General features: G+C 41.7%; 1 protein-coding gene and 1 long non-coding RNA gene across 3 annotated transcripts in view; one reads left to right on the forward strand and one right to left on the reverse strand.

The window, feature by feature from the left end:
- The window catches only part of GBE1 (1,4-alpha-glucan branching enzyme 1), a 148,862-nt gene extending 142,183 nt beyond the window's left edge, over positions 1–6,679 (reverse strand). For both annotated transcript variants that reach the window (XM_081199739.1, XM_081199738.1), the window contains exon 1: positions 6,326–6,679. In XM_081199739.1, the coding sequence (XP_081055865.1) occupies positions 6,326–6,417 (92 nt within the window). In that variant the 5' untranslated portion in view covers positions 6,418–6,679. The remainder of the gene's footprint in view (positions 1–6,325) is intronic.
- A 205-nt stretch (positions 6,680–6,884) lies between these two features.
- Positions 6,885–15,830, forward strand: LOC308590061. The gene is made up of 2 exons (XR_014009662.1): positions 6,885–14,508; positions 14,613–15,830. It is a non-coding gene; the product is annotated as an uncharacterized lncRNA (long non-coding RNA).
- The last annotated feature ends 2,039 nt before the right edge of the window (positions 15,831–17,869 follow it).

Raw genomic sequence — 17,869 nt, forward strand, 5'->3', positions numbered from 1 at the left:
AGTTTTTTTATGATTCTTTATCTTTAAACTGGGCTTCTCTGGATAGGAGTTTAAAATCTCCTGGTTATTCTAAATGTCTTTGAATCTCAAATTTTGCAACAAATACTACCCAACAAAATGTCTAACATAACAAAACAACCAGATAGCTGTGCACAAAAATGTCAAAGACTGAACCTCTTGCATTGCATGACCTCTTGCTCCCATTGTTTACATTTTATACCCATGTTTCTTTATGTATATATAAATAAATAAGGTTCACACATTTACCATCTGCAGTAATTGATAACAAGGTAAAAAATAAATAAAGGTGAATGCTCTGTGTTGCCAGGAATATTTTTCGTGTGTGTGTGTGTGTGTGTGTGTGTGTGCATTTATTCAAATCTGCATAAATTTTATGGATTTTAGTGTGTGTTGAAATAGGGCCATTTTTTAAAGGGGAATGCTGTGATTTACCAGTAAGACTCAGAATGCTCAGTTTATAATCCATTTGGGATAGCAGGATTGGTAGAGCATGAGACTCTTAATCTCAGGATCATGAGTTGAAGCCCTATGTTGGGCAATAGATTCCTGCGTTGTAGGGGGGTGGACTAGATGGCCCTTGTGGTCCCTTCCAACTCTACCAATCTATGATTCTCTGTTGTATATAATGTTATTTGGGTCTGTGTCAACTTCATGTTAAGTTGTTTTACTTTTACTGTGGTACCTCGGGTTACATACACTTCAGGTTACATACGCTTCAGGTTACACTCTGCTAACCCAGAAATAGTGCTTCAGGTTAAGAACTTTGCTTCAGGATGAGAACAGAAATCGTGGCTGATTTATATGAAATGATTTATAGGTGGTATATAACACCAGTCAAGAAGCCTCGTATAAAATTTAAAATATTAACAGACACCAAAGAAAGAGGTGTATTTGCCCTGCCAGACCTCAAACTTTATTATGAATCAGCCGCATTTTGTTGGCTGAGAGAATGGATGCTTCTTGAAAACACGGATGTGTTGGATTTGGAAGGTTTTAACAATGTATTTGGTTGGCACGCATATTTGTGGTATGACAAGGTTAAAGCACATAAAGCATTTAAAAGCCACATTGTTAGAAAAGCACTGTTTAATGTTTGGGTAAGATATAAGGATTTGCTAGAAAGTAAAACCCCAAGATGGTTGTCACCAATGGAAGCAAAGGCTCAGAAAAAACTCAATATGGAGGCCAAATGGCCGAAGTATTGTGAAATTTTGGAACAAGAGGGAGACAGGCTAAAATTGCAAAGTTTTGAAAAACTAAAAAATAATGGAAGTTTATAATGTGGATAAAAAAATAGGCTTTCAAGTGGAAAAATCAAAATTGGAAACAGAATTGTTAGACTCTAAAGTTAAGAATTTCTCAAGAATGTATAATTTGCTGTTGAAATGGAATACACAAGATGAAATGGTGAAATCTGCTATGATTAAATGGGCACAAGACGTTGGATATAACATTATGATGGCTGACTGGGAAAAGTTATGGACCACAGGTATGAAGTTTACGGCATGTAATGCCTTAAAAGAGAATTTAATGAAAATGATTTATAGGTGGTACATTACACCTGACAAGCTTGCAAAAATCTATCATCTGCCTGATAATAAATGTTGGAAATGCAAGGAGACTGAAGGTACTTTCTTTCACCTTTGGTGGACATGCCCAAAGATTAAGGCATTCTGGGAAATGATCTATAATGAAATGAAAAAGGTATTTAAATATACCTTCTTGAAGAAACCAGAGGCCTTTCTCCAGGGCATGGTCGGCCAATTGGTGCCAAAGAAGGATAGAACTTTTTTTATGTATGCTACGACAGCAGCAAGAATACTTATTGCAAAGCACTGGAAGACACAAGATCTACCTACCCGGGAAGAATGGCAGATGAAGCTGATGAACTACATGGAGTTGGCGGAAATGACTGGCAGAATCTGAGACCAGCGAGAAGAGTTGGTGGAAGAAGATTGGGAAAAAATTAAAGTATATTTACAGAAATATTGTAAAATTAATGAATGTTAGAAGGAAGCTGGAAAGAAGGTATATGGCTTTAGTAGAAAGGTTATTAAGAATTAAGTAAAAATAGATTGATTATGGGTAAAGGTGTAAAATTTAAGGCTAAATTGCGCTAAGATAAATTACGGAACTAAATTTGAGAAAGAGGGAAAGGACTTGCTGAAACAACTAATTGAACTAGAATACAAAAAGGGAGGTGTGAAGAAGTCAAGGAAATAAGCAAATGAAAGATAAGGACACGAAAATATTGGTTTTTCTCTTCTTTGAATGTTTTTGCTTTTTAAAAGTTTTTTTTTCTTTTTTTAATGTCTTGATGTATTGTAATTGTTGTTGTTTTTTACTGTATTTTTTCTTCTTCTTTATTTACTTTTGAAGTTTTGTAACTTTTTATTGTTTGTTTTTCTTTTATCTGTATTTGTTAAACCCTAATAAATATTTTTTTTAAAAAAAAAAAAAGAGAGAACAGAAATCGTGCTCCGGCAGCACGGCAGCAGCAGGAGGCCCCATTAGCTAAAGTGGTGCTTCAGGTTAAGAACAGTTTCAGGTTAAGAACGGACCTCCAGAACGAATTAAGTACTTAACCCGAGGTACCACTATATAGTCTTGCTTTGTCATACCACCAAGTTCACCCATTGATTGGTGCACTGAAAACCAATGGTTTTAAACCTATGCAAATATAAACATCCACGTTCTTTTAATTACTGACATTAAATGTCAACTTTTATTGTTACTATACAAACCCGGAGGAGGGTTTATGCTCAGTTAATAATTGGATTTGGGAAGTTCCATTCTAATTGGTGAATGATGCCATATATAAAAATCTTAAAACTAAACGTAACAGGACACTTTCAGTTTAATGTACTATCACAAAGTTCAGCCATTAGTGCTTTTTAATGCTGCTTTGAAAACATGTCATTGCCTTTTTTCCTGGCAAAGCAGTAAAAGAAAGTTTTGTAATCTGCTTGTAAAAGGCTCCTATGGCAGTTAATAGTAGAAAATTATAGCCAATTGTGCCTGAAAAATATACCACACCAAGGCAGGAGAGCAAGTACTCTCAGGTGCTGTTATCATATAAGATAACAGCTGGAAAGTAGTTACGATACTCAGGATAACACTTCATGCATCTGATGAAGCGGACTGTAGTAAATTTGTTACTCTTGGCAGTGCCACAAGGCTGATTGTTGTTTTCACTGCAGGAGACCAATGCAGCTACTTCCTCTGGAAATTGTATCTGATGAAGTGGACTCTAATCCACAAAAGCTTATACCATCATGAACTTGTTGGTCTTCAGCCTAGTTCGTTCATCAAAATAAAGCCAAACTATGGCTTCCCTGGACGATGTGAACAGGCTGGCTCCTGATGAGTTTAAACAGGATTTTCTCCTCCAGACCCTGGCATAGCTGCTGCACTGCCCTGCCATTTCATCTCAGGCCTGTGACACAACACAGCAACAAAGTCAAGGCTTTGTTCTGTTGCTAGATTGTGGTCAAGGAGGAGAGACCCTAATCTAATCATGGTCCTGCACTCAGATACCACACTAAGCCAAACTTGTAATAAAGGGGCCGAGCAACAGCAAAGTTGGTGTTAGCTCCGGTACAGGAGCCCATACATTTGCAGAGTCATAGCTTGGGTTACCTTGAGTCCATGACATGCAAACTAGGCCAATTAAGATACAGTGGTACCTCGGGTTCCGGAGGTCCGTTCTTAACCTGAAACTGTTCTTAACCTGAAGCATCACTTTAGCTAATGGGGCCTCCTGCTGCTGCCGCACCACTGGAGCACGATTTCTGTTCTCATCCTGAAGCAAGTTCTTAACCCAAGGTACTATTTCTGGGTTAGTGGAGTCTGTAACCTGAAGCGTATGTAACCTGAAGCGTATGTAACCCGAGGTACCACTGTACTACAAGACTTTGTTATTTTAGGTGCAACCAACTACTCCTCTGGAAGATGCTCTTCTTTAAAAGTACAGTCGTCTTCTCTCCTCATTTCAACTCTTCTTGGTGAAGAGACAATTATTCTGTACTAGCAAAACTAAAAAACTTCATCAATAAACAGATGGACAGTTTCAGACTGTTGCTATTTTCAAGTGGAACTCAATCACATCCCAGCAAATCCAGGTTAAGTGCCATTATAGATGACTGGAAGATCTTGCATAGAAAAGCCACTTCCCTCAAAGATCAGACTTTTTGCAGTGAGGAAAGTGATGGGGAAATCCCACTGGAAAGGGTGGGATAGCACTTGCTTTGGCACATATAATCTCTCTGGAAACAAATCAAGTGGACTGGAGGAATCCATGATGTACCAAACATACCGTACCCAAGCATACTCTTAGAAGCCACTATGAAATCCCTACAAGTATTGCAATGGGGGGGGGGGGTAGCAGCAGCAGGGGATTTCCCTGCTGATGTTTGTAATATTAGAAGGGGGGTATCTGGCTGCCATAACAGTCCCCAGTGGAGTGGGAAAGCTGACAGCAGCCAAAAATCCCCACTCCAATATTTCAAATAGCAGCACTTGTCCTTCCCAACTTATGCAGAGAAAAGTAAAGGAGCCCTCAAGGACACTATTGAGGCAAAGTCTAAATCTGCTCTCTGACACTGGGAATCAATTCTGTTCTTATCCATGTCCCCACTCATGCAGAATAAATCATACTATTGTCTAACCTTTCAATCTGCATAACCTCACTGTGGGCTCCATTACTTTATCCCACTAGTCTGACAAAAATGTTAGCCGCTGGCATTTACATATAGATTTATCAATCACTTCTTCAGAGCAGCAGGCACGCACACACACACACACACACCTTTTACCTTACAACAGCTTTGTGAAGTAGGTGAAGCAGAGACAGAACGACTGACTCACTCAGGGCAACCCAGTAAAGCTTCAAGGCAGAGCAGGGATTTTAACCAAGCTCTGATTCTTCCAAATCCAACACTATCCACAGCACCAGGCTGCAGTGACCACTGCCCAGTTTATGATCCCTTTTGCTACTCCATGCTCCAGCAAGCAATATGCTTCGGTGAACAGAGAATTTGCCACAAATGTGGAAGACCAATGTTTAAATCCTATTCTGACCACTGCTCTTGGGTGGGTTTTAGCAACTCAGTCCCACAGTCTAAGATACCCATGTATAAAATTGTTGACTGTAATTATTGAAGGCTGCCTCAAACTGCTGCAGAAATCTAAAATAAAAAGTTAAAAATTAAGTTCATAAAGGTTTCTGATCACACTTTCTACAGAACCCTTGCCCCCTAAATTATTGGTTTCTTTGGGGGGGGGGTAATTACAGAAGGGTGGGAAGGTGGTGAACTAATATTAGGAGCCCAGTCCAAGAGTGCAAACTCAATGGAGCTTGCATCTGAGTACACATGTCAGGTTGCAAATCGTTAGTAACAACAGTTTTCATCTCTCCCTCTCAGAGCCCAGTCCTACGCATGTTTACTTAGAAGCCCCACTGTATCCAGTGGAGCTTGGTCCCTTTATAAACGTATTTAGGATCCCAGCCTTGGGCATTGCTCACGGATTATTTAGCGAGGACTCTCCACACACCTTTCCTTGCTGATTCTTTTTTACATACTGAAAACCTCACGGCTCTTTTACCCGGCCGGCAGACAAGAAAAGCTCTTGCAGCGTTAAGGGGGAAAGTCCCTCCCTCTCCACCAGCTAAGGGCAAGAACCAACTTCCAATCCCAAGTGAGGGCAGCCGGGTGGCTTCACGGGCGCTTCCCGTGGAGATGAAGGCTCGCCAATCAGGCTCGCCCGCTCCCCGCCAGCGAGGAAGCACGCGACGCACACGCACCGCGGACGCCGGGAAGCGCACGTGAAAGGCAGGGGCTCATGTTGCAACAGAGAGGAGCATGGGGCGGGTGGCGGAGGGGCTGCAGCCGCTCAGCTGTCCTAGCCGGGCTCGCTTTCCTTCCTCATTGCGGCTGGGCACCACAGCTGCGGCAGCCCTGCCTTTACTCGGGAGTAAGTCCCTCCTGGACTCCGGAGTGAAAACGCACAGGCAGCTGCAAAGGCAGCAGGTAGAGGAGGAGAAGGTAGTGAAGCCAAGTGAGCCCAGCGGGCAAGAGAAGCTAGCGGGACTTTAGCAAGGCATGCACGGTGCTGCTCCGCAGATAGGGACCTACTCCGGAGGAAGCAAGCAGGACCGAGATGCAAATAAGCGTGACGGTGCAGCTTTTTAGTGTCTGGAGCAGCTGTTTTCGGTTTTTGGAGGGGTGGGCCCGGAGGGGAGATGGGCGGGTGTGAGAGGAGCCCCGAAGCAGCGCGTCCAGGTGCACCAGCTGATCTCGGTTACCTGCGCTCGAAGTCCTGCTCAAAGGGAGTCAGGTAGGGGTCCTTCTCCAGCAAGCGCTGCAAGTCGGGCGGGCTGGGGCTTAGCAAAGCCATCTTTGCAGCAGCAGCGGGAGGATCCGGCCTCAGTTGCACCAGGATGTCAGGAGAAGCGGCGCCCTCTCAGCTCCCTATATACATTTGGGTAAGAGGGGTGGGCTGGAAGGGCAAGCGCCGACCTCTCTCCCACCACCCACCCCCTTTTCGGGATAGGGCTAGGCCGGGTGCCGCCCAGGCTGGGGGAGGGGAAGGGGGTCACACAGCTGCGCAAGGGAAGGGCTCCGGGAACAAGCAGTTCCGGCCTTGCTAAGAGACTCGAAACCTGCGGCTGCTTCAGGGTTTGCAACGTCCTTGCGACTGAGCATGCTCGGGAAACACGAGCAAGCTCAGTGGTGCGTTCTGAAGCCGCTGCCCTCACTTGGCCCCCTTCACATCCGCCAGGAATTGGTGTTTTCCCTCCGTTATCCAGTACAGTACTTTGTACTGAGCAAAGGTGAGCTCCCAGGAGCAGACCAGGAGAAAAGCGATGCCGGTGATAGGCAGTAGACTAATGAAGAGAGGCAGAAGATGCAATCTTAAGCACATTTACTTGGAATTAATCTCATTGAACTCGTTGGAATATTTTTCATAATAAGCATGCCTACAGTTGGGCATCACCTGGTTTAAGATTTGGTGTGCTGAGTGCAAGTATGGATCACTGGTGGAAATAGGGGTCTTCCTCTGCCAGAGAAGGGGGCAGGGTACCAGTGGGTTCTTGCTGCTCCTCCCACTTTGGGGGTGGGGTGGAGGGTGCCTGCAGAACTCCAGTGCCATCTCGGGTGCCTTCAGCACTCACCAACTCTGCCAGAGAAGTAGCAGCTGCAATGAGAGCTCACATAAAGTAGCATAGGAAACCTGAGGTGACGAAACAGGAAGGACTGTCTGTGCCTGGTCACTTTCAACAGCTGTTTCCCAATAAAGGCATATCTCTTTTCCCCTTCCAAGGTCATACTGTCCTATCCTTTCACAGTGCATAGAGCAGCTAAAAGATGGCAGCCTGATCTTCATGCTTCTGGGAGGGAGGTGTGGCGTCGTTGTTCAAATCTTCCAAGTACACTGGTAAAACAGTTGAATGGTTGACTTTACAACTTAATCTTTGTACAGGCCATTCTTTATAAATTGACAAAGTAATGTTCCCCAACTGGATATGCTTCAGGCTGATGTCAAGCAAGACATACTTGTGGCAAATGAAGTTGACAGAGTTTGACAAGAATCATATTGCTAGGAAGGAGGAGAACCGATGTTTTGAATGAGGAACCTGTGGCCCTCCAGATGTTGGGGAGCTCTAGCTACCTTTGGTTCCATCAGCGATGATGGGAAATGTAGTCCCACATCTGAAGAACCACAGGTTGCCCAAGCCTGGGTGAGAACTATGGTTTTCAGACATTTCTAATCTGGGAAATCCTTCTAAATCAGCTTGTCTGTCAGAGGGCCAAGAATGAAGGGAAAATCTCATGTAGTGCAGTCTCTCTTAATCTGTAAGCCTGTGGACAGGAAATCATCTCATTGGTTGATTTATTGATTTTATGTATTCACTTTGGGAGCTGCTATTGTTTTTGTTGTTAAAGAGTGACATAAAAATGCTTTAAATAAATAAAATAAAAATCAAAGAGCCATTGCAGATCCTGCAAAATAAGTGCTTTCCCCCCATAGACCTTCATAGACCTGAAACAGAGTGAAGAAATGTTCAATAATCTTCCTGTCTCTCTCTCTCTCCCTGTACCCGAGTTTTTGACTTCAAGTTACACAATTCCAGAAAGTCTTGTGTGTGTCCTAACTTAGGCATTGCAAGCAAATAATAGTGTTTTGCAAGCTCAAACATCTTAACTCTGGAAAAATATCTACTTAACTAAGGAGTGTTGCAAAACTTCTGCATCCTGAATGTCAATAATTTTCATAAAAGTTACATTTTATGTAACATATAATTCTGTGGGAAAATACTTTGCTGTGTTAACTTGTTTTTTCCAGTATATGTACAGTTATGAATACATTAAAATGTTAAATATCTTATTTCATGGCAGAAACAGTTTAAATTACAGGAAGTTTAAATGTTAGGAGGGAGTTGTTAAGCATTCAGCACTGGAGCAAGCTGCCTATAATTGCAGATTCTCTGTGCTTGCAGGTTTTAAAGTAAACTTGGATGACATGTATTGGAAATGCTTAGGCAGAAAATATATGCCAATTACATTTTAAAATACATTTCATAATGGCAAGAACTAAGCAATCATCTGTATGCATTTTCTTAAGTTGTAAAACATGAGAAATTGTGCTCCTTCATTCATATGTATTTTTGAACCCTTTGGCACACAATTGAAAAGGAAAATATAAATTCAGATGGACACCTCACTTTGCAGTCATGCCACATGGACAGGCAGTGTGGTTAAAGAATTGGGCTGTGGAGACCTGAATTCAAATCCCTGCATCAGCAACAAAACTGGTTCTGTTACAATAAGATTGGCCCAGTCGCACACTTTGGGGACAACCTACTTCACAGGATTGTTTTGAGGCTAAAATGGGATGTGTATGTTACTCAGAGCTTCTTTTAGGATGCAAATGAATGAATTTCTCTAGAAATGTCCCTTGTTTGTTCAAATGTAAGGCTTACATGAGACATTCCTTCATCATTCTAATTTTGAAAAATTACCCTAAGCAAGTATTTTGTTCCTGTAGCTGTACTGGGTGATAATGGTGAGTTTTCCCTGAGTATGACTATTGTTGGCTATCACCTACTGAACCTAGTAGCTTGCAGAAAATCTTATAAGTAAAATAGGTGTACTAAAGGCTTCATTTCAATCTTCATAAAAACTTTCAGAAGTTGCAACATGTGTATGATTCAAGAACTTCTATCTTTCGTACACATCCTCCCCCACCCCATCTCTCCAGCTTCAAGAAAATATTGGGTTAGATATCTTCACACATCTAGAGCTCTCTACATATAGTGATCCCTGAACAAATGACATCCCCATTCCAACATGAAAAAAATTCTCTGCTGAACAGATACAGGAGTTGACAGCTTTATGTAGGTAAAGCTTCTTTCTTGTTGGAGTAAGGAGAGCATAAAATCAGGTGCCTTCCTCCTACAAGAATTTCTTGTGTGAAAATTATTTCTACATGTATATTAACTCATAGTTCAGGGTCAGGGTGACAAGATGGGACTTGGATTGCCCATCTTGCATCAAATTTTGTACAAGGCATGGACATCAATACACAAGTTTAAATAAACTTGGGAATATGCCAATATGTGATGGTTGTGACAGTGTGGTTACTTTCTTCTGGATAGTTACTTGGTAGTCATCAGCCAACCTCTTTACCTTGGCCTCTGGCAGTTAAGGAAGTTAAATGTTATGTGACCCATCTGCTTTGATGAATTTGTATTGTTCTGTCGTATTTTGGAATGGTTTTATATGTGTTAAAGTTGTAGTGATTTTTATCTGTTTTAAATTTGTCTTTTTTACTTGTAACCCGATCTGGGACGTCATAGTGAAGGGCAAAGAATAGATCTAATAAATAAATACAATTTGTTTACATTTAGAAATGTTGTTTTGCTCCAGCATGACACTGAATCACAGAGACTAGTTGCGTACTGTGGAAAAATGTGTTCTGAGAGTGCTGTGATTTTAGTAGTGTATTGGTATCCCAAAATGTGGCCATGTGGGAGTTGGTGAAGGAGGGCTCCAGCTTAGAGCTCTGTGCTCTGAAATTTACTACTCTATACTACCAATTGGGAATGTGGCCTAGATATAGTCAAGGAAAACATCTTGTCTCTACTTTGCATGTACAATTTGTAGAACTTTTTGGAGGGGACTTGCAAGCATATTTGTTACTCAACTACAGAGAATCAGAAACCTTTTTGCAGCTCTTATTTCAGTGCATTCAGAGATCTAGAAGTACTAAATCCAAATCTACCTTGTGCCCATCCCTGCTTGCAGTATGGAGCAAGTGAGCATATAATGCCCACTCCAAGAGCAGAGAGTCTTTTTCTTAATTTAATGGGACTCTACTGTTGTTTGTTTCTGCTGTCAGGTGAACTTCGTTGCCCGCCCACCCACCCTGCCTTCCATGGTAGCTTGTACTTTATCTGTGTCCTCTAATTCAAGACTTCCAATCCTCGCTTGATGGAGAGACTGCCTGCTGTGGAAGCAGAGAGAGAGAGAAAAAGGCTGTTCCTGCAGTTATTCTGTACTTTGGGGTTGCAGCGTGTGAAGTAGAAGCTTCACATTTTTGTGCTTTTCCCTTTGTCATCCTGAGACAGCTCCAGCAGTTCACAGCATCATTATCAGCTGTCTTGGGGTAAACAGAGGAGACAAATTTATAAATCAGCAATTTGTAGATGAGCAACAGGAATATGGCTGAGGGCTTGGACCCCCTGGAGATGTAGGGCTCAAAGTGATCCTTTAGCTGCAACCAATTGGCACTGGTGTGACCCAGTTTTGATTAGCAGCCCCTAGTGGCTAATAGTTATCACTTGATCAATAGCTTAAGCAAACATTGCTTTCTGTAATGAACTGGTCACTCCCAGGGCCTTGTTGAGACATCACGTTTCAGAGATGGAATGTTGTGTTCATTTGATTCGGTAGTGTAATAATTGCTGTTCTGCATAGTGCTGTGCCAGAGGAACTGCTTTCATGCCTGACCTCTTGACTTCTCTTAATAAAAACTATTTTTTTTTTTACTTCTCTTTATATTCTCACATATATTTCTTCCACTTCGTTGACCACTCCATGCAAATAATGAAGTGGCCTCCAGCCCTGAAACCTTATGCCAGCTTTAGTTTTGGTCGTTAAGGTTCTTTGTTGTTTTTAGCATTATATTTGATGGTGCAGTGCTGAGAATAGCTTGCTAAAGAAGGATATTACTTACAGTGAAAGCTTGTGAATCTGTCAGCACTCGCAGCATGGCACACCTTTTTGCCTTATCCAATTTTTATTTCACCTAGATGGAAATTGAGTTTCTTGGTGATTAAAATTGTAGCTGGTGGAAATACGGAAGGAGAGAACCACATTTCAGCCTGTTATATGCTCTGCTTCAAGGGAGTTGTTCCTTGTAAAAGAACTATATTAGATATTCTGGTCTCTTTTTAAGCAGATAATTAATTCCTTGCATATTCCAGATGCTTACTTTTAATCTTCCCATTACTTATATTTCATGCATCATATTTGAGATGGAATCTGTCTTTCCTCCTCTTCTACTTACTTTGATACTTTTTTTTTTACCTGTAAGAACTCTACTTCTGTATTTGCAAAGGAGAAGGTTACACATATGTTAGCTTTTTGGATCAGGTCCTGTGCACAAGGTTATGATTGGTGCTGTCAAATGTAATAACAGTAATCACCTGTATTGGGGAGGAGGACCCTGAATCTAGTCTTCTTCCCCACTTCCAAACAGGAAATCACTATGGTCAGATAATTACAATGCCAACTCTGTGTTCAGGAGGAAGAGAAAGCAGGAGAAATGCTTATGCCACACACTTCTGTGAGGATTGCGCTGCAGCATTTATATTTTTGCAGAGAAATAAGACTGTACCGTAGAGCACAGGTGGACAACCCATGGGCTGCATGGGAGATATTATGAAGGATAAGGCAATGTGCCCTTGGTTTGCAGCTCTAGATAATGGCTTGGTGGTAATAATTTTAGATTCTGAATGGATGGTTGGTTCTTCCTTTCTTTTATAGGAAGCAGCTTGTTACTTCAAATGAGTATATACCATCAAATAGACACTGCAACAAAGCTGTGACGTTATTTCAGGGTTAGGAAGCTTAATTTGTGTTAATCAAAATTTCATTTGCCTAAAGAACCGCAACATATGTCTGCAAGATCTCCCACACTGTGATTCCTTTTTGTTTTTGCACTTGTGGTTCAATGTTCTACATTTTTTCTGGTGGCCCAGTTGCAGTACATGACCAGCAAAGGAACATGTGTCAATGAGCAACACAGAAATCTTTTTAGCATGTCAATCCCAACTTGCTCCTCGCTTCTCCTACACATGTGCTTCCTCAGCTCAGTACAATTCAGCTTCTGAAGGATAGCATAGTTTTCTACTCAAGTACTCACCTGGGGACAATTGCTACTTGCCCCAGGCAAGGAGATAAGTGGCAAGTTACAAGCTGGACATCTTTTAGTCCTTGTATGAATGCTCCTTTTTAGTGGTGTCTAGTTTCTTGGATCATCTGTCCCCTATACCTTTGAGAGCTGACTTTTGTCAGGCAGTCTTCACTGACAGTAATAATAAGGATGCTGCAATTTTCAAGATTTTAATACAGATATCACACTGCCTCTTTTGTGTCCCAGAAGCACAGGGACAGTGAGAAAGATTATCAATGTTTTCATCAGGAAGAGAGAGAGAAAGAGCCAGATAGATGTGTAAGCTCTGGGAAATGTCGAGAATGCATCCTCACCCAAGTCCTTCCATCGCTTAACAGCCCAAGCGCTGTATAACATCCTTCCCCCCTACGGTACTTTTATTTTTATAATAAGCATCCACAGAAGGCTGCATTCAGAATCAAAGGATGTAGAGGGAGCTGGTAGGGGAGAGGCTTTGTAGTTCTTTCCTTGCTGGCTGTTTTTGCTCTCAAAATTTGCTATTCACTTCTTGGGTTGTAGGGGAGAGGCCAGATTCTGCATCTCTTCACCTGCAGAGGGAAAAGGTGCTGTGGGAGGGGTTTTTTTGAAAAGAAACAGCAAATGGATAAAGGGTTAAACATACACATACCCCTCCACTGCACCTGACTGAAGCCTTCAGTGGCTGTGTTTTGTTTAAAGAAATGTTAAATGACATTACAGATAGTGCCCAAGTGAGATGTAGCCTGGCCCCAAACTTCATATTACAGAGGTACTTGTAATATTTTTATTTTTAGACAGTATGTGCATTTTTCTTCTTTTTATAATTTTGGTATTGTACTGTTTTGCATAATTTAATTTTAAAATGAGTCTTGAAAGGCATGGCAATAATACAATTTCTTCTCTGTAGTAGTATTGTGGCGTATTGTGCACTAACTTAGAATGTGTGAGCCATCATGCTTACCACAGCACATCACCAGCTGCATGTGATATGGTTGTCTTCTGTTTGTGATCCATCCTCAAACTCAAGTTTTGTACTACATATTCAGATTTTTGAGCAATGTAAATTAAAGATCATTACCTATCCAGTCTGTTTTCATGAGAATGTAGGTACCTCTTAGAAATGGGTTAACCTCTTTTTAAAAATAAATGCCCTCTCAGTGGCCCTGAGAATGAGTCCTAGGAGCTAAAACTACCTAGACATCAGGAAAATAGGTTCATTGAGAAGTGATCACAGCACCTTTTTAGGTTGCTTAAAGGTAAAGGCACCCCTGACCGTTAGGTCCAGTTGTGGCCGACTCTGGGGTTGCGGCGCTCATCTCGCTTTATTGGCCGAGGGAGCCGGCGTATAGCTTCTGGGTCATGTGGCCAGCATGACTAAGCCACTTCTGCCGAACCAGAACAGCACACGGAAACGCTGTTTACCTTCCCGCAGGAGCGGTACCTATTTATCTACTTGCACTTTGACGTGCTTTTGAACTGCTAGGTTGGCAGGAGCAGGGACCGAGCAACGGGAGCTCACCCCGTCGCGGAGATTCGAACCGCCGACCTTCCGATCAGCAAGCCCTAGGATCTGTGGTTTAACCCACAGCACCACCCGCGTCCCTCTTTGCAGTACAGTACAATGGTGTAAATAGCTCCAATTCTGCAAATGCCCTCCCCCTTCCCATGCCTTAAATTGTTTGAATTGATCTGAACTATAAAGCAATGGATGATTTCATACAGGGGTTAGAGGCAATAAAAAGAGTGGCAGGTTTTTCTCTCCAAACATTCAAGTCATCCAGGAGAAAAGGAACCTATACTCTTGACAGATTTACTTTTGGTTGAGAAACCCGTGGCTAAGCCATTAGGTACTCAGCCATGAGCTTCCACATCCAGTCAGCGTTTCAAAAAGAAACTTTTCATTACTGTGATCCATACTATTCTATGGAGATCGAATCTATCTCTCGGAAATCTGCATATATTGCAGGAAGAGGGTATATTGGTTGCTGCAGAAGAAAAGGGGAAGTTTCACATGTTCGGGCATAAATGGTACTTTCATATACCTTATAGGTAAAGAACTAACTTAGTTGGTCTTTAAGGTGCTACTAGAAGGAATTTTTTTATTTTGACTATGGCAGACCAACACGGCTACCTATCTGTAACTGGACTTATAGGTAAAAACCATTTATTCTGTCAATCAGAAAGATAACCATGTGAAGACCAAATCAATATTGACATACAGCGTGGACAGCCATGTTGCCATTGATTTCAGAAAGACCCTTACGAGCTCTCTTCAGGGTTTGAGTTCACAATGCAGCTGTGTGTAATTCAAAACTATGGAGTATTTTACAGCTGAGCAACCAGGGAAAATTCTTTTATTCATGTATTAAGGCTAAATCCTATAAATCTGTGGTCCTTTATTAGTAATCAATGCCATTGTTTCATGAGTAAAGCCTTTAATAAGTTCAAAGAGAATCTCAGTGCTGAAAGTATAGGGTCTATACTTTGTCTTAAAACTCAGAAAAGCCACAGAGCTATCAGATATTCTTGTAAGCATGATGTAGGGACTTTATAAACCAGGCCAAACAATTTCAAGATTGAAGAGAGTGTTCTTAATATATCAGCTGGGAAATCCCCTCCATTCACATGCTCTTGATTAGAAAAATGACCTTTCAGTGTTTTATGATTGGCATAATATCATCTCCCAACACATGGGGAAGGGCCATAGCTCAGTAGTGGAGCACGTGCTTTGCATGCAAAAAGCTGCAGATTCAATCTCTGGGTAAGATTGGGGGGGATGGGACGTTTTTTGAGATCCTGGCATCCATTGCCAGTCAGGGTAGACCACCCTGAGCTGGTGGACAGTTGGTCTGACTCAGCATGGCACAGCTTGCAAGTTATGAAAGTTGTTATTATCCCCATAAATCCAGGCTACTAAAATAGAACAGTGGCTGAGGCAAAGTTTAAGATTTCTAGCCTATGCAGGTGAAATCAACAAGGCAGGATGAGGAACCTGTCACCCACTAGATGTTGCTGGGCTGCAAGTCCCCTCATCCCTGCCCATTGATGATGCTGGCTGAGGCCACTGAGAGTCCAACCACATCTGGAGGATCACAGCTTCCCCAAAGCCTCTAAGGATTCAGAAGACTCTCTGCTTCACACAGTCGCCGTCCTCCACAAGTTGAAGGTAAGGAGCATGATGAAGGAAGCACAAAGCTGGTATTGTATGCTCATCCCCAGACCCATTGCTCACATGGAACATGGGAAACTTCCTATATATTGGTCCATCTAGTTCAGCATTGTTTACACTTAAGGGGGTCTGAAATGCTTGGGATTGAACCTGGGATCTTCTCATGATCTAAAAGAGGGAAACTGGAGATCGTTTATGTATGCAACAACAGCAGCAAGCATTTTATTAGCACAAGTATGGAAAACAGAGAAAACGCCAACAAAGGAAGAATGGCAAGTTAAGCTTATGGACTACGCGAAACTGGCTAAGCTGACAGGATACATGAGAGAGACAACATGTATTTCAAAAAGGAGTGGGAACCATTTATAAACTATATAAAAAGACAGTATAAAGATTTGGACCCATTGGCAGGTTTTAACTAAACTTTCACAACTATATAAGAGGTAAAACCAGCAGGGTATAGAATTTGTTTAATAAATCAATACGGAAATATGGAGGAAACCAAAGGGGGGGGGAGAAATGGATATATAAATTGTTCAATTAAGATTTGTGGAAGATTTGTTGTTATAATTTAAAAATTCAATAATTTTTTTTTAAAAAAAGAACCTGGGAACTTCTACATGCAAAGCAGATGCTCTTGTACTTAGCCTTTCATGTGTTTTCCTTGCACTTCATACTATGGCCTGCATTGGGCTTATGTCTCATTGCTCACACTCTTAGCTGCTGTACTGCACCCAAGCTAACTCCAAAATTAATAATAATAATTTAATTATTTGTACTCCACCCATCTGACAGGGTTTCCCCAGACACTTTGGGTGGCTTCCAACAAATATAAAAGCATAATAAAACATCAACCATTAAAAACCTCCCCATACAGGGCTGCCTTCAGACGTCTTCTAAAAGTTGTATAGTTGTTTATCTCTTTGACATCTGATGGCCACTCGAAGGTCCTCTGCCTTGTTCCTCATAACTTCACTTCTTGCAGTGACCGCCACAATGCAATGTCAGGTTTAGCTATTATTAATCTCTGAGCCAGAGGACATTGTCATTAAGTAGGACAATCTGGTAAATTGCAAATTATGCAAATTATGGCAGTGTCCGGAAAAATCCATATATCATCAAATTTTACTATTGGTACATCACAGGAGAATGCAGTGACAAATCTTGATAGGTAGGGAAACTTGACATTCCCACACAATGCACCTGACAAATATGATTATTTTTGTTATGTACCATGACCCCTTTATAAATACTCATAGGTATGATGGAAGGTCCTGAGGATACCACATGAGAGGCCATGGATCACAGAATCAGAGAGCTGGAAGAGACCCCAAAGATCACCTGCTACTACAGCATCCCTGATACATGGCAATCCAAGTCATTTATAAAGATGTTTACAAGCAACAGCATCAGGACAGTATTCCGTGCACCCCGTTTCTCATTGCTTTCCAGGCTGATGAGGGACACACTTTAGGTGGTCTACCTTTTCCCTTAAATCTCATGGCATCTAAATCAGAGGCTACAGTACCACCAGCAGTGAGTCAGGTCTCTCTTGGGATGGTGCAACATTGGGAGGAGAGATACTTTTATCTGTTGAATGCAATAGACATGATTGTAAATGATACCTCTGAAATATATTACAGCTCATTGTATTTCCTTCATTTGACCACCTATCCAAGCACACTATCTTGCTTCTATTTTCTGGATCACTTCAGAAAGTTAAAATTGCACCTAGTCATTGGACCTGATGGTCTGCCAACACATGAAATGATACGGGGGGGGGGGACTTATACGACATCTCTTCAGCTGCTGTCTCAGAGGCGATGAATTACACTTTAACAAGAAGATGAGAGGTTGCTAATTTTAGAAACACAGTTTTAAACTGATGCCAAAGTGTAGGTCATCTGCTCAAAATCCTGCCGTTCAACTATTAATAATATGGAAGTCCTTCCTTCCTTTGCATGTGCTCAGCATGCTGATCTAGTGGTGGCATGGCTCTCTATGGAACACCTTCATACTGAAGGGCACTTGACTAGAATCCATGTATTGAAAAAACAGAAGCGGGGATTCGAACACCGCTAGCCTTAGAAGAAGGAACTTTATGCACAAGCATGACTTTCCCATTCCACCAACTATGGAATGGCATATTCCATAGTTAAATTCCACCTCGAGGAGAGTGAGCTAACTCCATGACGGTTTGATTCTGCAGCTTTCCCTTTTGCCAAGTATCATTTGCAAGCA

Source organism: Podarcis bocagei (assembly GCF_964188305.1).
Source record: "Podarcis bocagei genome assembly, chromosome: 6".
NCBI lineage: Eukaryota > Metazoa > Chordata > Lepidosauria > Squamata > Lacertidae > Podarcis > Podarcis bocagei.